Here is a 26,680-nt window from a genome sequence, read left to right on the forward strand (position 1 = left end):
GTCAGGCCCACAACAACCATGCCTCACAAGCTTTCTCAACCTCCCCCTCACAATTTAAGTTCTTCCTTCTTTTGATGATCACTTTCATAACTACAGCTTTCATGTTTGTTCATACAGAAGATTAGCACTTTCTCAGCTACCCTGCTAACACACATCAGGAGCCCAGCTTTCCTATGCTGGCTTAAAAGAAAGTAGCTGCCAGCTACCCTGAAGAATACTGCAGTATCACAATCACTGCATGAGAATAATTTCAAAGGCAGGACCAAAGCAAGGTGTAGGCTTAACTGAAAAAAGAATCAAAGACTTATATTATACCAGTGTTATACAATGGGGTAAACTTCAGAAGATTAATCCCCAAATATAATTCAGAACAATTCCAACACCTTCAAATGCATTTAAGAAAAAAATTGAAGAGAAAAATTAAAGAGAGAGGGAGAGAACATTAAACACAGGCTTATGGAGATCAGCTGGGACACAACACACCACAGCTGCCCTCCTACAGTCTGCATTTCTCAATGGATTAAGAAAAAAAGAAGTAAAAATGACACCCCCCCAAAAAAAAAAACATACAAAGATAGAATTTTCTGTGTGTCTGACACTCAGTTATAGACAAGGGTACTGCACCTCTACAACTTCTTTGATTTATCGTGAAGCATCAAAAAAAAATATATCTGCAGAACTTTATTTTCAGTCAACTAAGGATCCTTTTATTCATTCTGTTTTCTTTATTCATCCGTGAGCTGCAACATGATTGACATCTTCTCCATCAGAACTGCACAGCAGCATGACAAGCTAATTATTACATAAAAAATGATACACACTATCACACTATCTCTCCAGGTCAAGCTACAATCCTCTAGTTGGATGCCATTTTTAAAATTACAAGCTTTAATAAACTGTGCATCATTCTAGTCCAGACACTACATTCAGCTTCAGAGAAGGTTTCCTGATAATGAAGGGTTTATTATTTCTATGTAGTTTTTGGTGACTGCTACCAGTACTGCCAATAAAAACTGGTAACCCTTCCGCTGCAGTAAATCACTATTTCTTGTACTTTTATCAGGGCACTCGAGAAGCAAAAGTGATGAAAGCACCTGACTTCTTAAACCAGGTTTTACACTTCAGCTTCACAGTTTAAACTGGCTGGAATTAGATACCTTTTTCCCCCAGCTAACTTTCTATGCCACAGATCAATTAGTAGTCAAAAATGCATTCATATCTAGTAGCAACAACAAAATATGGGAGGACACCATTAGAGCAAGCAAATGCATTCACGCATTCAGAATGCAGGCAGAGGCAGGAGACAATTAGAGAAGGAAATTCAAAAATAAGGCATTTCCTGAGGATTAATGAGTGGGTGGTAGTGTTTGATAGTCAAGGGCAGGATGGGCTCTGCAACCGGCACAATTCATTAATCCCCCAGGCAACACAAACTGCTAATTTTTTTTCTGCACTTCTTATTTTCCTTAACATCTAATTAAAATTTCCACTAAATTTGACACCATAATTCCCTCACAGAATCACAGAATAGTTTGGGTTGGAAGAGACCTTAAATATCATCCAGTTTCAACCCCTCCATCACGGGCTGGGCAAGTCCCACTTGGACCACGTTGCTCAAAGCCCTATCCAGCCTGGCCTTGAACACTTCCAGGGATGGAGCATACATAACTTCTCTGGGCCTGTGCCTCACCACCCTCATAGTAAATAATTTCTTGCTAATATCTCATCTAAACACACCATCTATCAGTTTGAGGACATTCCCCCTTGCCTTGTCACTATGTGCTTTTATAAGAATTCCCTCTTTTCTGTAGGCCCCCTTCAGGTACTGGAAGGTGCTAAACTGTCTCACTGAGGCCTTTTCTTCTCCAGGCTGAAGAGTCCCAGACCTCTCAGCCTCTCTGCAGAGGAGAAGTGCTCCAGGACCCTGAGCATCTTTGTGGACCTCCTCTAGACTTGCACCAACAGGTTCATGGGCTCCTTATGTCAGGAGCCCCAGACTGGATGCAGCAGTCCAGGTGGAGTCTCCTCACCAGTGCAGAGGGGCTGGAAGAGAATCCCCTCTCCCTTGCTCTGCTGCCCATGCTGCTTTTGATGCAGCCCTGACCACAGCTGGCTTTCTGGGCTGCAAGTGTACATTGCCAAGACATGCTGAGTTTCTCATGCACCAACATTTCTAAGTCTTTCTCATCACCTCTGCTCTCCGTCCATTTTCTGTCCAGCCTTTATTGGTGCTTGGGATTGTCCTAAGCCATGTGCAGGTTCTTACACTTGGCCTAGTTGAACTTCATGACATCCAGAGCCCAATGCTGTCTGAACAGTCCTACTATGATAAATAACATCTATACAATTACAGAATTAATACCTGGTGCAAAAGGCCAGGTAACTTGTCACGTTTCAGAAAGTAGTTGTAGTTTTCTCCTAAAGACTAAAACTGTGGCCTGCCTTAGAAACAGGTCTCAGCAGATGTAATCCTTCCCTTTAAATTACAAGCTGCTTGATGGCCTCCATTATCCAGTGGTAGCAGACAAAGAGTGGATCAAGTATGGGAGAGAACAACTGATTTTCAAGCTGCCTTTCAGTGCCTTAGGAAGCCACACACACTAACGCATCACCAAACATGTCCCAGCCAGCAACCATTCCTCTCCATCACCATAACTCCACACTAACCTGTGACAGGTGCATCTATGTCCAGCAAATTCTTTTCCTGGCGGAGAATCGAAGCTCCCTCTGTGATTATTCTCAAAGCCACGCTCTCTTCCAGTCTCCCTTCTTTCATAAGGTGTGCCTTTAAGATATCCACACGAGGTTTCCCATCATTATCAAACACTTCCTTAGCTGTGAGACGGTGACTTGGAGGAAATGGGACAGCTACATGAAAAAAAAGACAAAAAATATATGGTCATTCTTTACAGAAAAGCTTCTATTACTGACACATTTCGAAACACATTTCTGCTGCAGAACAATGCTATCAAATATTTTCTACTCCCTCTTACAATTTGTGGTTCAAATTGTACATAGACTCCCAAAGATACCATTAAAGTGCATGTATTCTACAAGATATATTCTTAACACATGCAAGAAATAATTCATGCTTATAAAAAAATTGAGAGGAGTATATTTAGGCCATAATTACAGGTAGATACATTCAAGTAAATTCCTTAAAAGGCATGGGAATACTAGGGAAAGGAGGGAACAGAGTTTAAACTGCTCTGGTAGAAATAGAGAACATTGCCATCCCTTCCATTAATGGCATAAAATGCATAAACAAGTGCAATATTTACTATCTGTGCATGGACACGCATAGATAAACTTTAATTAAAATTCCAAAACTAAGACGGAGCTCTCTCTAATGACTTTGGGTAGAGGGATGTAAGATGTTTTCCCTGTATAAGTAATAGCTTGATGCACAAGATAGATCTGAAACCCATCAGTGCTGAAGAGACCATTCCAGCATGGACAGGGCACAGGATGCATCAGAGTGAAGACGGAAATAAATGGACAAATAGAAAGCTTGTCCTGGCAACATGGCTGCAACCTGCATACTGTCCTCAAGTAAGGTCAGAAGCATAAACTTGTATGTTCCTGCTCTCCTGGGGCCAGCTGGAGCAAGAATGCTCAGAGGTGATGCTGTCAGTTGCCAGGATGAGGCTGGAACATGATCCCAGCTTAACCCCCTTTCCCTCGCAGTTCAGTTGGAGTGGCATTAGGCAGCACCTGCCTCACCAGCCACAGGGTAATTATCCTGATCCCTGCCACAGATGCAAGAAGGTCAGGTTGTTCCAGAGCTCCAAGCAGGGACAGGAGGTGGCCACAGGGCTGGTTTCAGCTGGTCACATTTGCAGTGCAAACCTGTCCCTGCCAAAGGGTGTCCCCTGTGGAACGTCTTACTGGCAGCCTCAGCCCACCCAAGACATGAGACCCTAACACAGCAGATCAATATATCCATGAGCTTCAGTTTTCCTCTAATTGCACCAGCAGCAGACTGCAAAAACCCCTAACCCTCACTCACTATTTAAAGTTCAAACTCAACACTCTTCTCTTACACTACCAAAAGTAACAGAGCAGAAAATACAAAAAAAAAATCACTTTACAGTTATTTTCCACTCATATTTTTGACAAAGACAGCTTCAGAAAATGCCTTTCCCCCCACCTCAATCTTGTTTTCATTCCTTATTGTTGCTTCAGCAGTTCATTCACTGAAATAGTCTGGAGAGGACTTATGAATGTGGGTGTCTGAAATACACTGAAGCCTGACTGCTCTCAGACTTAAACATGAGGAAAGGGGGCAGGGGAAAGGTGAAAATTTATGAAATAAACAATTTATTATACAACACAGAAAAATAATATCTTTTCTAAAACCAGAAGGTGAGTGATAGCTCAATAGTTCTCCAAGCCTCGATCCACCTTTTACAAAAACAAAACCCTGGAAGACTACGTAGTCCTAATGATCCTGCATTTCCAGCATGGAGAAAGGAGGAAGGGGAAAAGTTGGTACATATCTGCAATCACTTTGGCTGGAAGAAGCACATGCCATTAGCTTGCATTCCTTAGCAAGACAGCGGCCACTGCTCCTCCTCAAAGGCATGACAATGCACAAACCTGTGCAGTGCACCAGTACTTTGAGGTAACTACCGTATGTGCTTGTATGCTGAAAGGAGATTTTTACATTCATAAAGGCAGAGCAAAACACAGATGCAATGACAATAGCAAACAGAAGCTACGACATAAAACCTACTAATATAGAAAAAAATGACATACGCTGCAGGACTGCAGGCAGAGCTCTAACAAAGATGTACCCATACCTAATTAAAGAAAAAATATACTCCTCCAAAAGCAGATGATTCATGATTAATTAGCAAAAACATGAGTGACTGAATAGACCACAAATTGCATCTTCCATTATGAGAATATTAACTTTGAATGTACAACATACACAGAGCTTCCACGGAAGAACAAAGTGAGAAATGGTCACACTCGTGCAGAAGTCAGTTAAACATCATTTTTACTAATAACACCCACAAATGGCTGGTATGAACCAAAATCCTTTTATAAATACAACAAACATTTAACTTCCATTGCTTTATAGAGAGCAATGTTACCATATGAATACACAGCTATCTGTTTCTCCATTCTTTTGTTTCTTTTTCTGCTTTTTTAAACCTATCGTATTAGTATATACAAGTAAATAACGAATGCAATAAATTTGACTCTTATCAGAAATAAACCCTAGAATTTCATCAGACATCAACTGTGCACACAATACACAATGAGGAAGAACACAGAACTGGGAAAGGAGGCCAGCAGGGAAAGGCAGGAAGAGGAAGGAGTGGAGTACTGAGCTGCCAGTATTGAGCTCCTCGCCACGGCACAGGCCCAGGGGATGTTTTTGTAAAAACAGGCAGGAACGTGTATTAAGCAAAGGCCATAAAAAGGGAGAGGCAATAAAATGTGCATCTACATATAAGACATAATTTTAGAAGTTTAGAGACAAATCTCGCTACACAAGACTCATGCATGCCTAATCATATGCTATAAAACTTAAAACCTGGACTGGTGTCCATCTCATTTACATTACTTTCTTTATACTGGCATAAAAAACAAACACCTATTGGCTAAGCAAAACACTACCCTGGTGGTTTGGTCATAAAACATGGACCACAACCAAATGTAAAGAAACAAAGTTTAAAATCCTTGACCTCAGCCTGTCAGTAACAGTCTCTTGAGATCCCAAAGCACAAGAAAATTCTCTTTAACCATTTAATAATGGGGATTTTCCACTTGTGCTTTCAGGTCTCTTGAGCATGTTCCAGCAAATGGAGGAAAAGATCAACCTGTTCTTTTGCTGTTCTTGCAGGCTCCTGCAAAATCCATCTCATCGCTAACACAGCCACTGCAAAGGTCAGACATCATTACTGTTTCTCTCAAATATTAAGCAGCCTCTCTGGAACAAATAAATAAACCATAAAGAGCTCTGCTTAATTAGAGTGGACCATGTGTGCTCGCATAAATAAAATACAAGCATGTGGCAAAGCAAGCATTATTTTGTTTATATATTATTCATTTTAAAAGGAAGCTGTACACTAAATTAATACTCTCAGAGGAGGCTGCCCATAAGAACAACTCTCTTTCATCAACATTCAAGTTCCCAAATTATCTCCCCCTGTAATACTTGTCCTATAATTTTATGCAACTTATGCTGCATGGCTGACCATAACTATTGCACTTTTATGACGCATATATGTTTGCTTTTTTACTTGTAAGGAAAACACACCAATAACATCTGCTAACATCTCAATAACCCAACGCACTGGATTTGTCTGACAGCAATTTGCAATTCTCCATTTTGAGAAACATTTGCACTACAGCCATGCATAGAGCACAAGTTAAACACACTGACACTATGCCACAGGTGCAAATAACTTCAAAGGTCACTCTGCAGCTTTGGGTTTTTTACATCTACTTCTTCATAGCCTTCAGACTCAGTATGCACAAAATTTTCCTAAAACTATGATAAAAATCATCTCCGAAATGCCAACAAAACTCTATTTTTTTAAAGACAGGAACACTTTTAATAGTTAACTAACAGGTTTTGCAATCTGACTTTGAAAATTTAACGAATTTTATAATGTGTTTGAACATATAGCATAACCCAGAGCATTACTGCTGACCAATAACACCCATGCTGGAGTTTTTACTATTTAATCGGAGTTCTGCATTTCTGCACCATATTGGGTCTGACAAAACCTATGCAGCAACACAAAGACACAGCTGAAGATTAACTTTTCAGCCTAAAGACATGAATTTAACATTACCTAATTCCTGTACAGTTGCCTATGAACTTCTGGTTTACATGGTTTCTATGAACCTAAGGGGAAGGAACGATAACTTTTTTTTTCAAGAACTCTACTTAATTCAGGTGACAGACTGAAACAAGAAGATGAGTCACCATCATCCTCAGCTGCTAAAGGGGAACAGAGTGAAACCCCCAGGCAGTGCAGGGCTCACCAAAGCAGTGGAAAAAGGAAAGGCAACTGCCAAAGATGCTCAGCCATGCAAGACATGGAATTCTCATGTGACAAATGTCCCCCCTCAATAGATTTCCTCAGGCACCACATGGATAATGCTTTCATCTCCATACACAAGTTTTCTGGAGACAGATTCAATGATTCCAGTACACTGAATCACTGTGATCTCTTTGTTAACCTGCATATTACTTCCTTAGCAGGTATTTTTTTAGGAGTAGCATACAGAAAGTTGAATTATTCCGAAGACAAAATTTCTTTTCAATATAAAATTTTGTACTATAGCATTCATACCATATGCAAGTTCTTATTAATTTTTTGTGTACTTGGCAGGGAAATATGTCTACACCTGATAAAAAAAAAAACCCAGCTATTTATATGACAGCAAAAGAGGCAAACCAAAATCACCTCAGTGGAGCTAAAAGTGGAACACATGTTCTGATGTTTCCTAACAAAAACTATAAGGTTTCATTTTACATTAGCTACTGTCATTAGAGTAGGCACTGAAATTGGCAATCTCTCTCTAAAAGATCAAGCTTTCACCTGCTATTTTAAGACATGACGCATTTGAGGACTGTTTTTACTAAATCTGCTCACCAGATGGTGAAAGTGTTGGAAATTAGAATCTGGAAAATAAATCTACAGTATAAAATAAGAAGCAGCTATGAGGATTCCTATAGAAATTTAGCATGAATTTTTCTTCATTGCCAACAAGTTCTTGCAGTGTAATCAGAAGAGCTCACAACCGTATTTGCTAAAAGACATTACTAAATTAACATTACTCATGAGCAAGACACTTTGCTTCACAGAAAGCTGAGGTTTTCACTGGGCTAACCAGTCAATACTGCAAAAAGAAAGAGTCCATCAAAAAGAATGTTACATGAAGACACCTTTGAGTAACAGCACCTGTATGTGAACCAAATTGGGAGCAGACAAGAGAGTCAAACCTCAACAAAGCCCACATACACCAAATTTAGAGAAAAGAGAGAGGAGTTCCTTTCACAGATATTTCAGCTGACAACACAGAAAACAGGCCATTTGACATGAAGCAATAACACCTGTGGCCTAGAAAAAACAGAAGGTACTACAGGTTGGCAAGGAAACCGCTTCTCACAAGACTGAGATGAGCCATGCTAGCATTATTTTTTGATGAACAAAAGCTCAAACTATAAAAATTTTAAAAGGTAACATAAGAGGCTTCATCAAATACGCCAGTTCCAATGAATATTTTTAATATATTCCGACACTTCAGTCATAACTGGGGAACATAACAGCAAAGAGAGAATTGCCTCACAGAAGCGTGCCTAACTTTGGACAAAAGCTGTGATAGGACAGTGTTTGTAAAAGGAAGGGCTGTGACAACCATGTACTGATCCCAACACACTGCCATGCTGTTTCCATACACTAAGGCTGTGGCATTCTCATCAGTAGGCTTCACTCCTCCAGTGAAATGTCCCACTCTAAGACAACCCATTCCAGCACACTTCAAGCAATTCTCATGCAGAATAACTCCATGACACCTCAGGAAGCACAATACCTTTACAGGATTTGAGCCTCAAACTCACAAGGGAGGATGAAATCTCACCCCTGTGCACCTTGTTACTTTCACAGGAGGGCACTGCCTCTGACCAGCTGTGGAGCTGGGACTGACTGGCACACTGTGCCACGAGCTATGCCAGTACATCTCAACCACATGGAAAAGTTTTTGATGGGATGATCTCTCAACTGCCTCTGCCATTTTAATGAGCATACAGAGATCTTTTTGCACCAGTGGCACAGCAGAAAGGAAGCACAATAAAAGTCACCATTAACTTGGACCAACAGAGGAGGGATGAAATCCTGTAATCTCTGTCTAATTACCAAGCTGAGGTATGATGGGCTGCCCTTGTGTGGATGTCAGGTGCCTGGTTCTTATGGGATGAAAGGCTAGAGTACTACCACTACCCACCATTTCAGGAACTGCTATGGCCTTTTCATGGCATTACTGGCCTCCTCCAGAATACACAGTACCTAACAATAAGAAAAGTATATAGCAATACTTTTCTTCAACTCTTTAAAAAGCATAAATCAATCTTCTCTAAATTCAGGTCAAATTATACTTGGAAAGAACCACCATAAGTAGCTATGTCACCTTCAGTCACTTAAAAAAAAACATGAAAAACAACACTCACTATTTTAGGATTTGATTTTCTTTATATTCACCTCAGGAAAACTTTAAAACTCTGAAGAAGCATTTACACAAAGAGGTTCTTCCAAGAGGTTAGAGCAGTGGCCCATTATTCTTACTCTGGGCTCAAATGAAGAATAGTTATAAAAACCACCAAGGCCTGGATAAACGCACAAGATTCCCTTGGTGGCTTGACCCTTGACTGGTGAGTTGATTGACTCACACATCTCACCCACTCTTGAACACTCTTGTAATATATTGTAGAATTGATATTAACAGCATAGATAAATGTACATCTCTGTAACAAGCCAAATCTAACTCTAATTTTCAGTCCTTATCAAGCAATTAGCAATAAAACTGGTTTTTGGTTTTTCAGAAAAAGTCAGAGAAAAAAATACATCAGAACTTTTCCAGAACATTTACAGGCAACAGACACATCAGAGAGCATAGGAACCCTGAGAACCTTGGAGGAGGTACAGGCTGGAAAGGGGAAGGAGGTACACTTTAAAACAACTGCAAGAAAGAAATGCCTCCTAATTCAAAGAAATGGGTCTGTATGAAATATCAAATTGTAGTGGACATGGTTATACACTGGCAGCATTCCCAGAGTACCTTTTGGCCAACTACTGTAATAAACAAACAAATCCTATCAGTCTTAAAGAGCACAAAACAACACACATCCCTATAAAATATTGCAAAAGAATATTCTTTCCTTGTGTTTGAGATCATATGCAAGTATCTTTGACATTTACGATCCACTCTTGTCCACAGTCCATGGATAAAAAATCAACTACAATACAAAGTGGAGAGGAAAAATTCAGTTCAATAAGAAACATTCCCAGTTAGGACCAACACATACAGTAAAAACTGGAAAATGTGATCGTAGCTTCCTGGCCTCATCAGAAAAGTTTGTTTTTCTACTTTGTTACACCCAAGTTTTTCCATAGGCCTCGAACTGAATACTGTTGAGCTTTGTTTTTATTAGCTTTTGGAACAGAGAACAATAATTACCCAGAGTTTAAATTCCTCTATGAGAACAATTCATTTGGAGAAAATAGTCAGGGGAAAAAGAACCCTGTAACAATGGAAAATACCAAAGGTCTTCCAAGACTTAAGATAAGGAATCAGTCACAGTCCTCCATCCCTCAAAACACTTGAGTGATGGATAATTTCTTTTCTATGGTAAAGCTTCACTATTGTTCCTAATTTGAGGCAATCAGGAAGTAATTGCACTTGAAATTATTTCAATCTACAGGGGGGAAAAAACCCCAAACATTCAATTCTAGCACCTGGAAAACCTTCAGGTATCAATACAAATTTATGGCACCATCTCCTTCTGATTTTTTGGCTCAACTTAAGTCAGTTGACACTACCAAATTTCAGTCTTATATAGCAAAGGTAGCTAAAAGAGAGACTGCAAATAAACCCTCACCTACAAAACAGAATTCCCTCTCCAACATTCTGAGCATAATGAGGTACCCTTTACCAAATTCTGTCAGAAATCAGCTTGGCTTTGAGGACTAATTAAAAAGTTTCTAGTGACATGCAAAAGGGCATAAAGAAAACACCATTTCCTTTCCAAAGCTGTTCTACCAGGGCAACCAAGATTTAGCTTCCAAAAATTGAACACTGTACACAGCCTGGCACTTGTCAGACAAATTTGTTAAAACAAGTCATAGGCTCACAGAATGGTTTGGGTTGGAAAGGACCTTAAACAGCATCAAGTTCCAACCCCTGTGCCATGGGCAGGGACACCTTCCACTAGGTTGCTCAGAGCTCCATCCAGCCTGGCCCTGAACTCCTAAAAGGAGAGATGACTAAGTGCAAGTAAAGCGCCCTTTATTTGGAGTAATTCTGTTTCCTAACACTCCTTAAATGCCATATTACAGAAATTGTTCGGCTTAAATGTCAGCCTGCAGAGGTTGATTCCTGGAACAAGAAACACCAGCACATCCCTGGCTGCTACAAGAAAGTTCACTGGGCAGAGGAAATGAGAAATTCCTACTAGCATTACTAAGTAGTCATTTAAAAAAATACATTTCACATTTCAAATTTAAGGCTATTTGGCACCTAGCAATTGATAATTTTATGTGCAGCCTAAGGACAAGGACAAAAACAAGGGGGCAGGGATGCTAACAGACCAAGGTACTTTACTACCATGTTGACCAAGGGACTTGCAAGTAGCATCTTTGAATCAGAAAAGTTTTATTTTATTTGAATTTTTTTTAAAAGCTACGTTTTGATGAAACAAACAAACTCAATCACCTTACATAAGACAATAAATATCAGAGAGGGAAAAAAATTTAAAACATTTATGCCCTATGAACTAAATAAAAAAGACAGGCTGACCTGTAAATGTTAACCTAGTTTATTATTTTGCCGATCATGAGACATGCACTAAGTAGCAGATATACACCAACACCTCATAAGTCAGTCAGACAAGTCTAAGGAACAAGCCTTACCAATATAAGTACGTGTAAGGACCAAGTGCAGCTGAAGCCAAATTGACCTTAAGAAGAAGTTGGAAATAGCAGTTGATGTGTGGGTGTTTTGTTTGTTTCAGGTTTTGTTTGAATTTTGGGATTTTTTTTTCTTTTAATTCCAAAGAGCTTTGCTTATTTAGTAGCATTCTAGCCCTTGACAGAAGTTTTAAATCAGCATACTTCTGGATGAGTGAATCTATACTGACTCACACTGGTTTAAGGTCTACAAGGAAAGGCCAAGCTCTACACATACTAGTGTGAAAAACAATTTCAGAATACCACTGAAACTGAATTCTGCTTGTTCAGCCATAATCAATAGACAGGAAATATACCTGCATTAAAAAACCCTGCACCTGATTATATAATAAACTAATTTGTACTAGGCTACATGTATTATTGATCCAATAACAGCCCCTTCTTATTTAGGGGTCAGGTCATACACCTGGAAAAACAGCAACATAAAGAAGTACTAGTAATTCTTTTTTCCCCCATGCTGTTTAATGTCTGGATACCAACTAGTTCTACCAGCATGGTTTGGGTTTGTCTGCATTAGGATTTAGGGGCACACACTTCATGTTACACAGAGCCATATTTTAAAGGAACAAAAAAATCCCCATCTCAGTCTTCACTATACTCACTGAAATACCTAGTTTCTCCTGGAACTCAGCAAAGGCTTAGTAAAATTTCTTTGTTCTTGCCTGATATCAGAGATACGGCTTACCACTCCAAACTAATGCCACAGTTCAAACTAGAACATTTAACAGGGGAATTCAACCCTTCAGTTTACAGAAGGGGCATAAGCAGAAGGCAAAGTCAGCCCTCCACAGACCCTATAAGCACTGGTGCCTTTCTCTCCTGATGAAAAGAATTCAGACTCTTCCATGAGACTCTGATAAATCGTTTCATATACAACTTGTGCTTCTTCCAACATGCTCAAAGAACTAATTTCCCTGTGATGTTATTAGAGTTCACATAGATCAATACTAAAGATTATGGACCAAATTCACCACTGTGCTACGCTGTAATGCCATTAAACAAATACCCTTTCTAATCCAGAATTAACAGTTCACACTGAGCTTTGAAACTGGGTTCAGCCTGCTCACAGTGTCTAAATAAAACTTACCAAACCAAACCCAGTGACACTGACATTAATCTCAGCAATGTGGCTGTGAATCAGCCCTGGTATTTTTGTTTGGTTTTCATGGCTTGCCTCTACCAGCACTTGTATCATGGAACATCTGCATGGAACTTCTGCCTTGGACTCATCATCAAAGCACATTTATTTCCATCAACTAACCTGCGCTTCTGGAAAAAGTCGTATTGATTTTAAAAGTAACGCAAGCAGGATTTGTAAGAAAAAAAAATTTAACATTTTTAAAAGGCAAGTTTTTGTTGATTGGAACATTATGTGGTTTGACAGGCACTTTTTTTTAAAACATTTTTTCTTTTTTTTTCTCAGTACACATGGCAGAAAGTTTCAAAGCTCACAGTAAAAGCTTCTAGTCCTGTATCTAAAAGGACACTTAACTCAAATCCTCCTTTTAATTATTATAGATGCTTTTATATCTTTTGTAAACCATATCTTCCCTCAAATCTCAATTGCTGTTTAATAAATGTTAGATAAAAATAAATCTGTCTAAATTTACCATTTTGCTCATACTCTCTAAAACATCCTGTTCTTAAGCAGAACACTGGAGTTTAAAAAAGCAGTTTAATGAAGCAGTGAGAGAACCAGACACCTGTGCTTTATTCCCAGATCTGTTGTGTAAAAGCAGTATTTTTTTTGCCAGTAACTAAACATAGAGAACACACAGAACGAGCTCAGCACTGGGGTGCTCAGGTCTGTCGTGCACCATCGTGTGTTGGTCATGGTGACTCTGTGACGCCTCTATGAAGACCAGCACAGCACAACAGGACTCTCAGCACACTTCCCCCCAACAAAAAAAAAAGTCACAGAATATTGGAATACGAATCCCAATATTACCAGGTAGATTGTGCCTGGGCCAGTCTGACCCTTGCTGCTAGGCCAAAGGTGGCAACTGTGGTGTGTCACCCCAGAGACACCTTTAGCTCGCTGGTGGTTGCAGCTGGGCAGCTGAACAAGTCCAGGCTTGGTAGGAACTCCCTTTACCTCAGGAGGGAAGGCTTCAGGCTAATGGTGAGGAAGAAGGAGACGGATTCTGCCGGAGGGTTATATCCAGAGCTTTATTCCATGGTCACAGAGGTCTGAATCTTGGTAACAGCTCCAGCAGAATCGCGAGCACATGGTCTCATTACCTTTTTAAGCTCCCAGGGGAGGGGCAGGGAAGGGGCAGGTGAGCCACCAACCAGGTGGGAGGGGCAGGGTCTCAGGGGAGGATGACACCCAGACAGGCCAATGACCTCTGGGCATAGGGGCATCCTTTGAACTTGACCAACCACACGACGACCTTCCTAAAATGTTAAGCCTGATTGACAGGACTCACTCAGCATGGGGGCAAGGGGAAAGGGAGAGAGGTATAGGCACACCTGGGAAGGGACCCGGAAGTTTAAAACAGGCTATTATAACACACTGCAACAACAGAAGGAGCACAGCTACCAGAGAGACACCAAGAAAATGGGACTCTCTCATTTGCTAATGGTGAGGTGACATCAGGCACTCTCGGTCACATCTCGGGTCTCAAATCCTTTAATACAGAACAGGTCACTATTATTTCAAACCAAGATCAAAAGAGATTTCAATCAGCCACTTTTCCAGTGAAGTGCTGGCTGAGAGACCTTAGGTCAAAATACCATCTTCCCCTACCTTGACCAAGACCAAAATACTTTTCCACAGATGACTCAAAAGCCATGGATCAGACAGCAAGAAAGGAAATGTGATGTCGCAGCCTAGGCAGCTGTGGAGGCATCAGGGAAACAAAACTCATGCCTTTGGCTACCAAGGCCACTTTCACATTAGATATTCACTCATTTCCTAGAAGCAGTAAAAATAGCCTCATCTATTGCCGGGGCAGGAATTTTGATGTCAACATTCCCCTACTGCACATATAATATTTTTTGGGTCCTAAGGAATCAAAATTCTTCTTTTACACTAAGCAGATAACTTTTTGAGACAAGCTGAGGACACTTTTTTGCTCTAGGAAGAATTAATAGAGTATTAGTGCACCTTCCCAGAGGTAAGAACCTTTACCCCTCCTTGAACTCAATTTTTTTCTAGCCTGAGATCAAAGTATGGCTACAAGATTAAGGGGGGACAAGAACAGAGGGACAACTGTGCAGGTTTTTGCTGCAATATGGCAGTATTAATAGAGATTAGTATTAATAATGAATATTTTGACAAATAAAATTAAGGTATTTTTCACATTAAGAACCATAAAAAGCAAAAGCAGAAAACATAGGATTCAAATGGGATTCAAATGCTCTAAAAAGTATCTCAGATCTCTGCTTATACATGAAAGTAAGGACCATGAGCCAGAGGAGAAACCTCAGATGGTATTTATCATGGAAATATATAAATAGGTCCATTCACTAATGGATTGCAAATGATAAGACACAGCCTACACATTTCACTGCTTCTTAATCTCCCAAGTCCATTAACTCACTGCATTATCAAGAGATGAGCTTACCTGTAAGGTGCATCAGGATTTTTTATTAAATTACCTTAGCAAGAAACAGAACTTCACCTGTGTCATATATCACTATATCAACATTACTGATCTAATATAGCTGACCTGCTACATTATTATATATTATTATAATGAAGAAAAGCAGCACCTGGAGAAACAGGCCATAATCACAGCCTAGCATCAAAAAGCCATCTGGCATCTGCGATCCGTGATGTGCTGCTTGGCTTTTCTCACTCAGAGCGCTGCACTGTTCTGTTTTGTTACATGCATTACTTCATTTCAGTGCATCATCCTGACCCAAGGAAAACAGTTCTGACTTAAGTGGAACATGGGGCTCTTTCCTTCAAACAGATTCAAAGATGTAGCCCCTGCTACTTGCAAATCAAAGCAGCCTCTTGCCAAGAACACGGTCACTTCTCATGCTGAGCAATGGGCTTGCACTAAGCATCTAATAAAGACCTGCAGATAAAAGGCACACTTCATGAACCAAATGATGGAGTACAAGGACAGAGAATTCACTGTTCTTGCTTCATGCAGATCTCCCACTGTTACAAGAAAGGCTGCAGGAATGTCAGGGAAAAGAATACTTCTTAGCCTAAACAAGTAGTGGGAAACAAAAAATATTTCAGGTGCACAACACTCCCAAAACAGATCTGTAGCCACACACACAAGACTTTCTTCTGTTTGCTCAACTCTTTTGCAATTTTATGTAATGGTTTGAATAAGGAAACAAGGATCAATAAAATTACTTCTCACAGATTTCTACACAAAACTATCTCCAAGCCCTCTGATAATGCTGGTCTCCAAAATCAATGGAGTAACAATATCAACGTAGAAATGGATACTTCCCAAGGCATTCAAAATTTAGGAATATTAAGGGGTTTGGAGCTGTCTCCTCTTACATTCTGTTTTAAAGGCAAATTTCTAATGCAGCACACATTCAAAACTCCTGGCAGGGCCTCACTGTGTCATAAGCTCAACTTGTGGAAGGCAGAGTCAAAATCTATGCCTTATCAACCTGAAAGGTAGTGGCAATTTGCACAGCCAGTACCACTTCTTTTTGTCTCACATGTTGTGACCAAGGCAACAGTTACTCTGGGGACCAGCATAACAAAAAGGAAGAGCCTTTGCAATCTGCAGAGGTATCCCAAACTGAGCAATGTGCCTTACACATATCAAGAGGTTTTGTGGAGGGCTTTTTCAAATACATTCAGCTCTGCATCGTTAAAAATAATTGCAAAAATTACAGTGATTACACTTCCTGATGTGATTTCTAACTTGTTGCCCTGCACCATTTGCAGCAAAAGCATTAGTACTGGTGTGGAGGACAGAGACAGCACACAGACATGAAGTATTCATAACACTCATCTACACACAATTATTCTAATAAAAAATCTCTGATATGTTTTGTATTTAACAGACAACCTATCAAGGAAATAATACACACCATGGTGGTATCAAGACAGACTGCTGATGGCCTTGTTACACACTCTTAAATGTTTAATAATAAAGAAGCGAATTACAATTACAGAAATTGAAATGAACTTAAATACTCACCAGTCTGTGTTTGCATGCACACAAGTGAAAACTCTACAGATTACAGACTTTATCTCTAAAAGCTATACAGAATCAGAAAGAAGTACCAAAGGATACCCTCACCTGTATTTCCTTTTCACACAAAAACAATGCACATTGCACACAGCTGAAGAAGTTAAAATGCTTTTCCAGGTTACTGACAGGTAAAACTACATTGCATTGATGTGAACGAGTGGTCACTTCTGACAGTGCTGCCCTAAGAAATTGGACTAGTTTTGTAGAAGTTTGGGTATGTGTCTTAAAAGTCTCTCCACTTCACACAAAATTCCATCTGAATTCAAAAAGTAATGGATACTAATCCACAAGCTCCCAAAAGCCTCAAGAATCAAATTTAGCCAACACTGAATGGCTCCAACGCTTCTAAACTATACTAACTCTTGATCAATACAAATACAAGCACAAATCCCCAAAAGCACACAAACACCAAAAACATCTATTCCACATGAGATGTTTTTGAGGGAATAGTTAAAAAGAAATGCATCTCAGGGCTGTGAGTACCCCAGACAATTTGGATCCTCAAAACCTTTTATGTAATGCATTATACCCAAAGGGCATACCAGAAGAAACTCCTCAGTACAGGCTACATTCACCTGGACCCAAATCACTACACCAGCCTTGCCTCTGTTCAGAGTTATCTGCAGCAAAACCATTATCTCCTCAAGTAATATTGCTCAGAGAGGAGAACACAGGCATCTCCCACATTTCATGGGCAGCCAATGGCCAGCTCCAAGCTTGAAGTACTGAAATGTTTTCTTTTATCACCAGAGAACTTGAGGGAGAAGATGGGTCTTGCAAAAGCCCTTCCTGTTCCACAAAACAAATGCTTACAAACAAATTAAACCCAGGCAGACAACGCCAGTAAGGGCCCTCTGAGGGACAGATGCCTGTCTCCTCCCCACCCTAAGGACTGGAGAGCCAAAATAATATTTAAACTTGCTTCCACACTTTTTAATAGCTTTTTTAATATTTGTGACAAAACAGATAGTAAGCAGAGTGAAATGTCTGCTTTCCCTGACTTAACTGCAGCTTTCCAGAATAGCCAACAGAACTTCCTTGTAAATGCAGCTTAAGAGCTGCATTATTAACCTATTGTATGAACTTCACAGAAAAGATTAAGCATTCCAGTATAAAAAGAAAATAGCTAAACAATAAATAAATTTATAATTAGTCAACAGAGATCAATAAACACCTCTGCACTGAAACAAAGTTTCTCTCCCCTACAGAGCTTGCTATGACCAGATACACAAAACTACTTTTTTATACTTGTTAAAACTAGCTCCTTGTAAACTATGCAGTAGATGTGAGAAAAAAAAAAAAAAAACAAAAACTATTTGAGACCAAAATGTTCCCAGTCTATTAATCAGGTTGCAGTTCTAATACAGAGCAAAGCCTATCTTTTGCCATTAACTTCACATTTTTCTAGTAATATTCATCTAAAAACCCTACAAAATCTGCCTCTCTGACTCTGCTTCCTCCCTTCCCCATATACTAAAACATCAAAATCACTATAAAACAAAGTTGTATTTTTCACAACTGTATTGCATCAGACTTACTTAAGAGGACTGATTGCTGTCACCTAACACAGAAAATCTCAATGGGAGCTGCAAAAGCCTAAGTGATTTTCATCTAATTTGGTTTTGAAAATGTATCATTGTGAACACTGAAGTCTGATTTACATCTTTTTATTGCAATGCAATAAACTTCTGTGACCTGGGGGTGTCTGTGTAGCCATTACTCTCCAAAACATTACTCCAACTGTAACTAGTTCCATGCATTCCACTTATCACCCACCAGTGGCCACCTATAATCTGTTGGACTCTCTGAAAAAAAAGTTGTTGGTGGGATGGTTTTGCTGTTGTTGTTGTTTTGGGGGTTTTTTTCCTATGTGGGGGAAGAATATATTTCACCTCAACTGCAAAAAAAAAAAAAAAGAGATTTAATTTAAACTACAAAATGATTCACTTAATTACACTCATAATTTGTTTACAAGATTTTTCTTCCCCCTATCTAGCGCCTTCAAACTTTGTTAATCTTTGACTGTTCTGTTTTCCTGAATAGCTTTAATGAAGATATTTTAAAAAATTATCACTATTTTATTAGTCAAGAGCGAGACTACTTCCTAACAAAAATAGCAGCAAACAAAAGGGAAGAAATTTGCTCTGTTGAAGGTAGGTTAATATTTCTAGTGTTGTCTTCTGGGGAAAAAACACAGAACAACCTACACTGAATTAGAGTCACTAAAGAAGCCCTGAGGAAAAACAAAAAAAATTTGTGGACATGCAAGTAATACAACAGTTACCTTTTTCACTCTTTCTACTGCCAAGAGGATGGTAATGACTGGGATGATAACTGTGAAGTCAGAATCAGCACCAGTTTGCCTCCCAGCAAACTACAGTCTATTGAATTTGCAGCAAAAACAATCCCAACCTTTCATGTGCTGCTCCCAACCTCTCTGAGTTACTTCTACAAATGAATTAAAAGACAGTTGTTAGGAAAATCAAGAATTCATCAGATGTTGAATCAATTATTAATCACCTGGCAGCCAGCAATATCTTCCTCGTATTACCAATTCAGTGTTCACACTGTAAGACAGAGATTAATGCAACAAATACATTTTAGAGGCACATTTAACCAAGTGCACCATCACTTCTGAACTGAGTCCATAAATGGCTTACTTTCCTGCATAATTCACATTACAAATAAGAACCAGCGACCTTTAATATGGTGCAGGAAAAAAGAGCAAACTGAAGTCTGATTTAACTACAACTTTCTGAGCACAAGTTGAAGCATTTTCAATTATCTTTTATCAAATACTCAGTGAAACAGAGGAGATTAAATTAAGTGCACTTCAACTAAATCATTTTCTGCAGAATCAAGCAGTCTCAAATTGCTCTGCAACTTGATAAAGAGTAGAAAATCCTGCATGTAAGTGAAAAGCAAGTACAAATGTATTATATATTATATTTGTATGACACAAAGGCTTTTCTAAGATTAATATTATCTTAGCATTAAGAACTTAAAGATACTAATGTGTACTAAGTAGGATTTATCACACAAGAAACAAAATCATTTGTGCTTAATTTCTTGAATGCGTATTAACAAAGTCTAAGACTGCCGCTGGGAATTTCCCAAAGCACCCAAGAATCCATGCCTTATCCAGAAAGCTCTAACTCCAGTTCCTCAAGTTTCATCACTGTCCATCATGTTGTCACAGAACAACTTCCACATTTCTCCTGGTTTAAAGATTACACTAAAGATAACTTCAAAGATCGTTGGGTTAATTGTAACATCATCCATAAAGGAGAAACTTGGGTTTAAAAGATCTATTCCCCTGCTGCCCTAGATGCACATAATGTAATAGTTTTCAAACCTCCTCATGCTCGTTCAGCACAGCATGTCCTAATTAAACCTTAAAAGTTAACCACATTAATTTTTAGTAATATTTATTTTTGCTCTTGCATTCTTACTATTTTCTACCTGAGGTACCATCAGACATGTGCTTTGGCAAACTCTGCATCATCTCAAGAGCCCTACGCTGATATTAGCTGGTACAGGTCTAATCTTACTGAAAGCCTGTGGCAAACATCTGAAAACCAAGAGACTCGACTGCACAAAGGCTTGAAAGTGTTACCACACTTTTAAGGCCACCAAGTTCAAACCCTAACTTATTTAATGGTTGTGTTCTGTGGGATACATTAAAGAAACATAGTATTCAGTCTTTTTTCATTACCTGAAGATCTCAGAACCCATGTTCCTGCCCTAATAATTTAAAGATACATAAACACTAAAACGAATATGCAAATACTAAATGAAAATGCAAACTCAGAAGGATAAATTCTACATTTAAAGCTTTACAATCAAACTTAATTGCTTCTGATTTAACTCCTTTGGGGGAAAAGGCCTACCTACTTACTAGAATCTCTGTTTTACAAAAAAAAGTGATTTCTAAATTACTCAAGTCCTATTTTCATACTTCATATCTTGGTGATATCACTGTCAGAATCTACCCTGCTTATAGTCAGGGGCAGATACACAGGAAACCCATTAATCCAAATTCACACTCTTAACCAGCAACCATCAGTTGAATCAGCAACCCTGGCTGACAGGACAAACAAAACACTACTGAATTTATGATAGTATTTCCCTCTTCTGCAGGCAGCCAAAATAATTTTGACACATTTATGTACATCAACTTTAGCAGCAGATGTCAAGTGAGTTAACTTGTTTGTCTATTCCCCATCCATCCCAAGCTTAAAACCTTCCAAATGGAATCCCAGAATGTTTCCTGGCTAGAAGCTATGTATGAAGCTATGTTTTCAAGAGGAAAAAAAAAGTAAAAATTGTTTGGGCTAATCCAGCAAGCAAGAAGAAAACATTGTTCCCCACAGCAAATGCAAGGCAGAGAATGATGAATGGGTTTTCTGAGGTTCACAACATCCCAGAGAATGGAAAGAAAATATTGCATATCCATCTTTTTCATATGAGGGACTGTGATTTTTTTATATTGAGACAACATAGATAAAACATATTATGCCTTCCTCTACAAATGAAGGGCCTTGGCAGACATCCTGCAAAAAAGAACTGATCTAGTTTCCATAGCAGTCCCTCTTACCTCAAGCTTCACCCTGAATTTTTTTGGATGCACATTGGACTGCTTCCAAATTTGCTCTTCTCTTTGGAATTTCAGACTCAATAATGAAATGAATATTGTGAAATCACAACTCCAGCAACGCTCAAATACAGCAACTTCAAAATGAGTTTGTTGTAACTTGTAGACATTTTAGCACAGAAAGGCTGCTTCTCGGTGCAAGGAACCAGGTCAATAAGCAAGGAATAAAGCATCTCTTTTCAATGGGTGTGGAAGAGCTTCATTGCATGAAATGAACAAAGTTCTTACATTTTCCAGCAAAACACAAGTCAGAAGCACACTGAAGATGTATATATTGAAAAAATCCTTCCACAGGGAAACTAACTGTCAAAAGCAAAATATATATTCAGATATGTATATGTTAATGGAAACAGCTTAAAACCCTCTCCTCTGGAACTCAAAATGAACCTAAAATCACACTGCATTCCATTTTATTTTTCCATCACTATGAAGTCTGCCATTCACATCATTTAACTCTACCTGGTTACCTGAGAAATGAGATTTCAAATACTGTATTTGAAATACAGTCTTGGCTTCTCCTTCCAGTGTTCACAAGCACGTAATTGGAAAACCCTAATGGTAAAACACAAGCACAGAGTAAATACATCTATGAGGCAAAGACAGAACAGGGATGTGTATGTTTCTCTCAATAATAGGCTGGTACAATTAATTAATAATAGAAAAGGACACACTAAAACCACATCCAGAAAGAACAAATAACCTCTCCTGAAGCAGTAACAGACACACACTACTTCCAAACAAATACTGAGGAGTTCTATAAAGATAAGTTTATCCATGATGCACAGACAAGGTAGCATTTAAAGAGGAGGCTGTATTATCTGCCTTTGCCTTTTTACTATTTATGTTTCTTTCCTTCCCTTAATTCCTTTTTGCAAAGGCTTGGGCCCAAGGCAAGGCTTACTCATTTACAGAATTGAAAATAACCCCAACATCTGGTAGATTGCATTAGCTCAGCCCTTCAAGGTTTGCCACAGAGCCAGGCAACATTCACCCTCACAGGCTCCACCAAGAAAGTTCTCACCAAGAAAATGATTTGTTCCCCCTTAATATAAGGATTGCAATTGGAATATTCTTAATAACAAATATTTGTAATATTGCATGTCAACCTGCAGGACTTTATAGCTCTCATGGGATGAGAATAGCTGGGGTTTGGATGAGGTTTGTTTGGGTTTTTTTGACGGAGACCTATTTTTGTGTTCTAACACTTCAAAAAACATCTACTATCTTGCTACGTTTATATAAACAAGAACCATCATCACAATACAGCCAAGCTTTTTGGTAGATTAGGATTAATTCCTACTTGTAAAAACAGAGGAATAAAAAACCTGGAGTTGAGAAACTTGATAATCAATGGATTTCTCCCAGATTCATGTTCTGAATTCTCCCATTTTCCTCATGGCTTACCCCAGCATTCAGAACAGTCTTTTAGTTTAACTATGCTGTTTGGTAACCCAGAGCTGCTCAAACACATGAGCTTAGGCACACACTGCACAGCCATGTCCTTTGCCCTTCCCTAGTGACATCAGCCACTCCATTTGCTGGGCACTACTTAGGCCTACGGAGCATCAGACTCCTGCCTTCCCAGAGTGACCCATGGGAAGATGATCCTGGAAATAAAAGGGACAAGAGCCAAGTCCAAACTTAGCACGTTAGAACTGTAATTTTCTCAGGGTTTCCATTCCCATGGGTGCACTCACGTTTATCTACATCAAACTTCATTTACAATTTTGTGGCTTAGTTAAGCAGGACTGTAAGAGTGTTGTGCAATTCTTTAGAGCTGGCCTTTAAGTATCCTGAATAAAGTGGTACTTCATTACCTCACTGTTCACCTGCTCTTCCAAATCATTTATACAGCCAACACAACAGGGAGTAGAAATCTCATTTTTTTCCAGTGTGTTATTACAATGTTTCCAGCTTTCCACAGTTGATACTGCGTATTTCAAAATTTATTTATACTTCAAAGTTACTGTTTAATTTGACATTTAGGGCTACAGAACACAGTGCTTTTCTGCAGGGGAAAAACACTCCACTGTCTTACTCATACTCTTCATTTTTGGCAGTCTCTCTCAGAAACACTTTGTCTCATGGCAGAGATCATTATCCTGAGATGATGCAGCCTGTGTGCAGGAATGAACTATGTGCCATTATGACTCTTGCAGTAACAGACCCGATTCCAGTTTCACACTGTTACAACACGTCACACTTTGTCCTTATTTTGCTCTTGAGTCCATTAGGAATGACAGTTTGATCTATTATCAGGGAATGGCTCAAAGGGAATGTAAAATAAGGAATTCCAACTTCAGGATAAGTACTGCACTATGCTACTTAGAAAACCAGAGTAAACTCATTTAAATGTCATTTCAGTACACAAAAAGCTTTTTCCATGTTTACAACACCCATTTTGGCTTTTGCTAACATCTCATTTTATACAATTTCAAGTCAACCTGCTACAGCAGCTTCACTGCAAGATGAACTAACAATCTGGTGGGCCTCCTGTCCTCATGACTGCTGAAGCACAGGGATTTATTTTGAAGAGCTAACACAAGTTAACAGAATACAGAATGCAGACCTGGTGAGACTTCACACATTCAAGTAAGGTAGTAGGTAAGAGGAGATAGGAAAAGTAGTGAAACAGTTGAATGCTTACACTTGTAAAGAAATCTAACTTAGCAGCTTATGCCTAGTAAGGAGACAGTGAGAGGCCTCCAATTCAGTTACTGAAGATAGATAAAGGACAAATTTCTCAAAAACTTGAAGTATATGGCCAAAGCTTAGATTAATGCCCAAGACCTAACAGATGGAAGATGAAATTAACAGCCACCAAATTCAGGAATAAGACTTCCGGTCAGCATATCTTGGTTTCATACAATACCCTAGTTAAAGATAATAATGGATTTACCTGTGTGCCCATCAGTTTCAGCAACTGATAACTTTTAAGACAGGGAAGAGCAGGTAGAAACTAAAAACTGGGTCTAATTATAAAAACAATATGGGAAGTGACAATCTGCAGAGCACTAAGAGGTTTATCCGAAGTGCAACAGCAAAAGGTGCATATTACATATATTACATATACAGCCAAGCCAGGAGGAAAACAGGTCTCAGATGAACCGAGAAAAGGCAAATTTTGAACACATAAGTAAATACCTTCTCAAGTATCTGGATAAGTCAGGGGTGTGAGAAGGAAATCAAGGGAGTGATTATTCTCCTGTACAGTGAAAAGTCCCAACAGTTCTTGTCATGTTTTCACACTACACAAACATTTCAGAAGAAAATGAGAGGCCAGCATAGGAGGGCTGGGGTCCAACTCACTACAGCTTACCATGTCTCATAGCTAGAAACTGGTTTGAAGACTGAAACATGAAATTAATCTCTATTCATAATACCATCTCCCTGTGCTGTAGCCATTTAGCATAACTCCTTAGCAGAGATTTCCTGAAATATTTAAAGAGGAGGGTAATGGTAATATGGGATAGAAGGCACAGACAAATACGAGCAACCACTGTGAGTTACAAGTCAATATTTCCTAAAAAATCTCTTCCTTCTGTGATTTTCTTAGGGGTTTTTCAGTTTCATCTGCCTTTTCAGATTTTAACAGACATTGCTGCTTGGACTAGAATGCAAGAGAGGGAGTGCAAGACCTCAATAAGAAATTCAAAGAATGGCTTTGAGGAAGATTGTTTTTCCTCTTCTAACTCTGAACTCTACATTGGTTTTGTCTAACTTCTTCACACAGGTAACTTCTCTTTCCCTTTTCTCCCCTCTCCTTAATTATAAAATACAGAAGTGGTCCTACACGTCTGTGTGCCCTTTTTTCATTTAACTAATTGCATTTCAGACTCATACTCAAGAGCATTTCAGAGGCCTGCATAAAACATTTGGCTGCCAAAATACTTGCTTTAATGATTTTTCAAACCATTGAAATGTGCTTATCACAGTATCATTAAAAATCTCTTCACACATCACACTTTTGCAGTCTTTCACTGGCAATGCATCTTCATAGGCAGAATATTTTCAGCACTTCAGTACTGGGAGGAAGGGAGAAGAAATCTGAGAACTGCAAGCATGCAGTACAAAGAACAGAGGCAGCAGGGGTACCCAGACCTCGGCTCGTCAGAGGCGCAGTGTCTGCACAGCTCTCTGCCTGTTCACCCAGAGTATAAGGCTGCTGACAGTCACCCAGTGATGCCTGTTGGATTGCACACGGATTGAGACAGCCCTAGCAACACCAATCTGTCACTTCACTCCAGTAGTGAGGGGAATATCACCTAAGGGGGATTGCAGCAGAAGACACAAGGAGGTCCAACAGGAGGAAAGAAAACCAGAAGAGGCAGCAGCCTGTGCTCCAGTCTCTTGTAACTCCAAATAAAGTGACTGCAGAAAAGCCTGCACAACAGCATTAATTGATAAATGTGACTAAACAACCTAACCTAAAGCAGAAACCTGTACTACTCTAATTTGAACCTTTGTCTCCAACATTTTCATTAATCTTGCCTTATTTATCCTTTATATCTTTAGAGTCTCACAGATGGGAAAAGTTCTGAAGCTAAGGACTGTGTAGACAGTTGGGTGCTGAGCATCTCCAAGGATGGAGACTCTACAACCTCTCTTTACCATGCTCTCATTCCAAGGGGGACCAAAAGCCCTAGATTAGTATCAAAAGCCCAACTACACAGGACACACTCAGCATGACTGAGGGAGGAATCAATTCAAAGAGAGAGACACTTTAATTTAAATATACCTACAGAAGAATGAAGTGAGGGGAGTATTATTTCTGAAATAAGAAACGAACTTGTGTGTTCTTGGAAATTAAAATTAGGTAATGACAGGTTTCAGGTGTGATACTGCTGCCTCCAGAAGAAGGGGGCCAGTGAGTATTTCTCATTCTATTTTAACATATCCTTTCAGTTAGTTACAGTGAGAAGGAAAAGATGTATCAGACCATTCACAAAGCTGTATTCTCTACTGCCCCACTTTCTAGGAATTATCAAGAGAGTAAAATGTGGTCTTCCAAAACCTCTCTCTTCAACACTGTTGACTTGTAATCACAAAACTGGGTGACAAACATGCATATACAAGACAGAAGAGCTTTATCCCTTGAATACTTAGCCTTTACACAGTCAGTCCCTCCAAAATCCTTG

General features: G+C 39.2%; 1 protein-coding gene across 1 annotated transcript in view; it reads right to left on the reverse strand.

Annotated features, from left to right (window-relative positions):
* The window catches only part of PPP3CA (protein phosphatase 3 catalytic subunit alpha), a 170,831-nt gene that overhangs the window by 97,297 nt on the left and 46,854 nt on the right, over nucleotides 1-26,680 (reverse strand). The window contains exon 2 of the mRNA XM_058803206.1: nucleotides 2,668-2,868. Within this exon, the coding sequence (XP_058659189.1) occupies nucleotides 2,668-2,868 (201 nt within the window). The remainder of the gene's footprint in view (nucleotides 1-2,667; nucleotides 2,869-26,680) is intronic.

This window comes from Ammospiza caudacuta, chromosome 4 (genome assembly GCF_027887145.1).
Source record: "Ammospiza caudacuta isolate bAmmCau1 chromosome 4, bAmmCau1.pri, whole genome shotgun sequence".
Classification (NCBI taxonomy): domain Eukaryota; kingdom Metazoa; phylum Chordata; class Aves; order Passeriformes; family Passerellidae; genus Ammospiza; species Ammospiza caudacuta.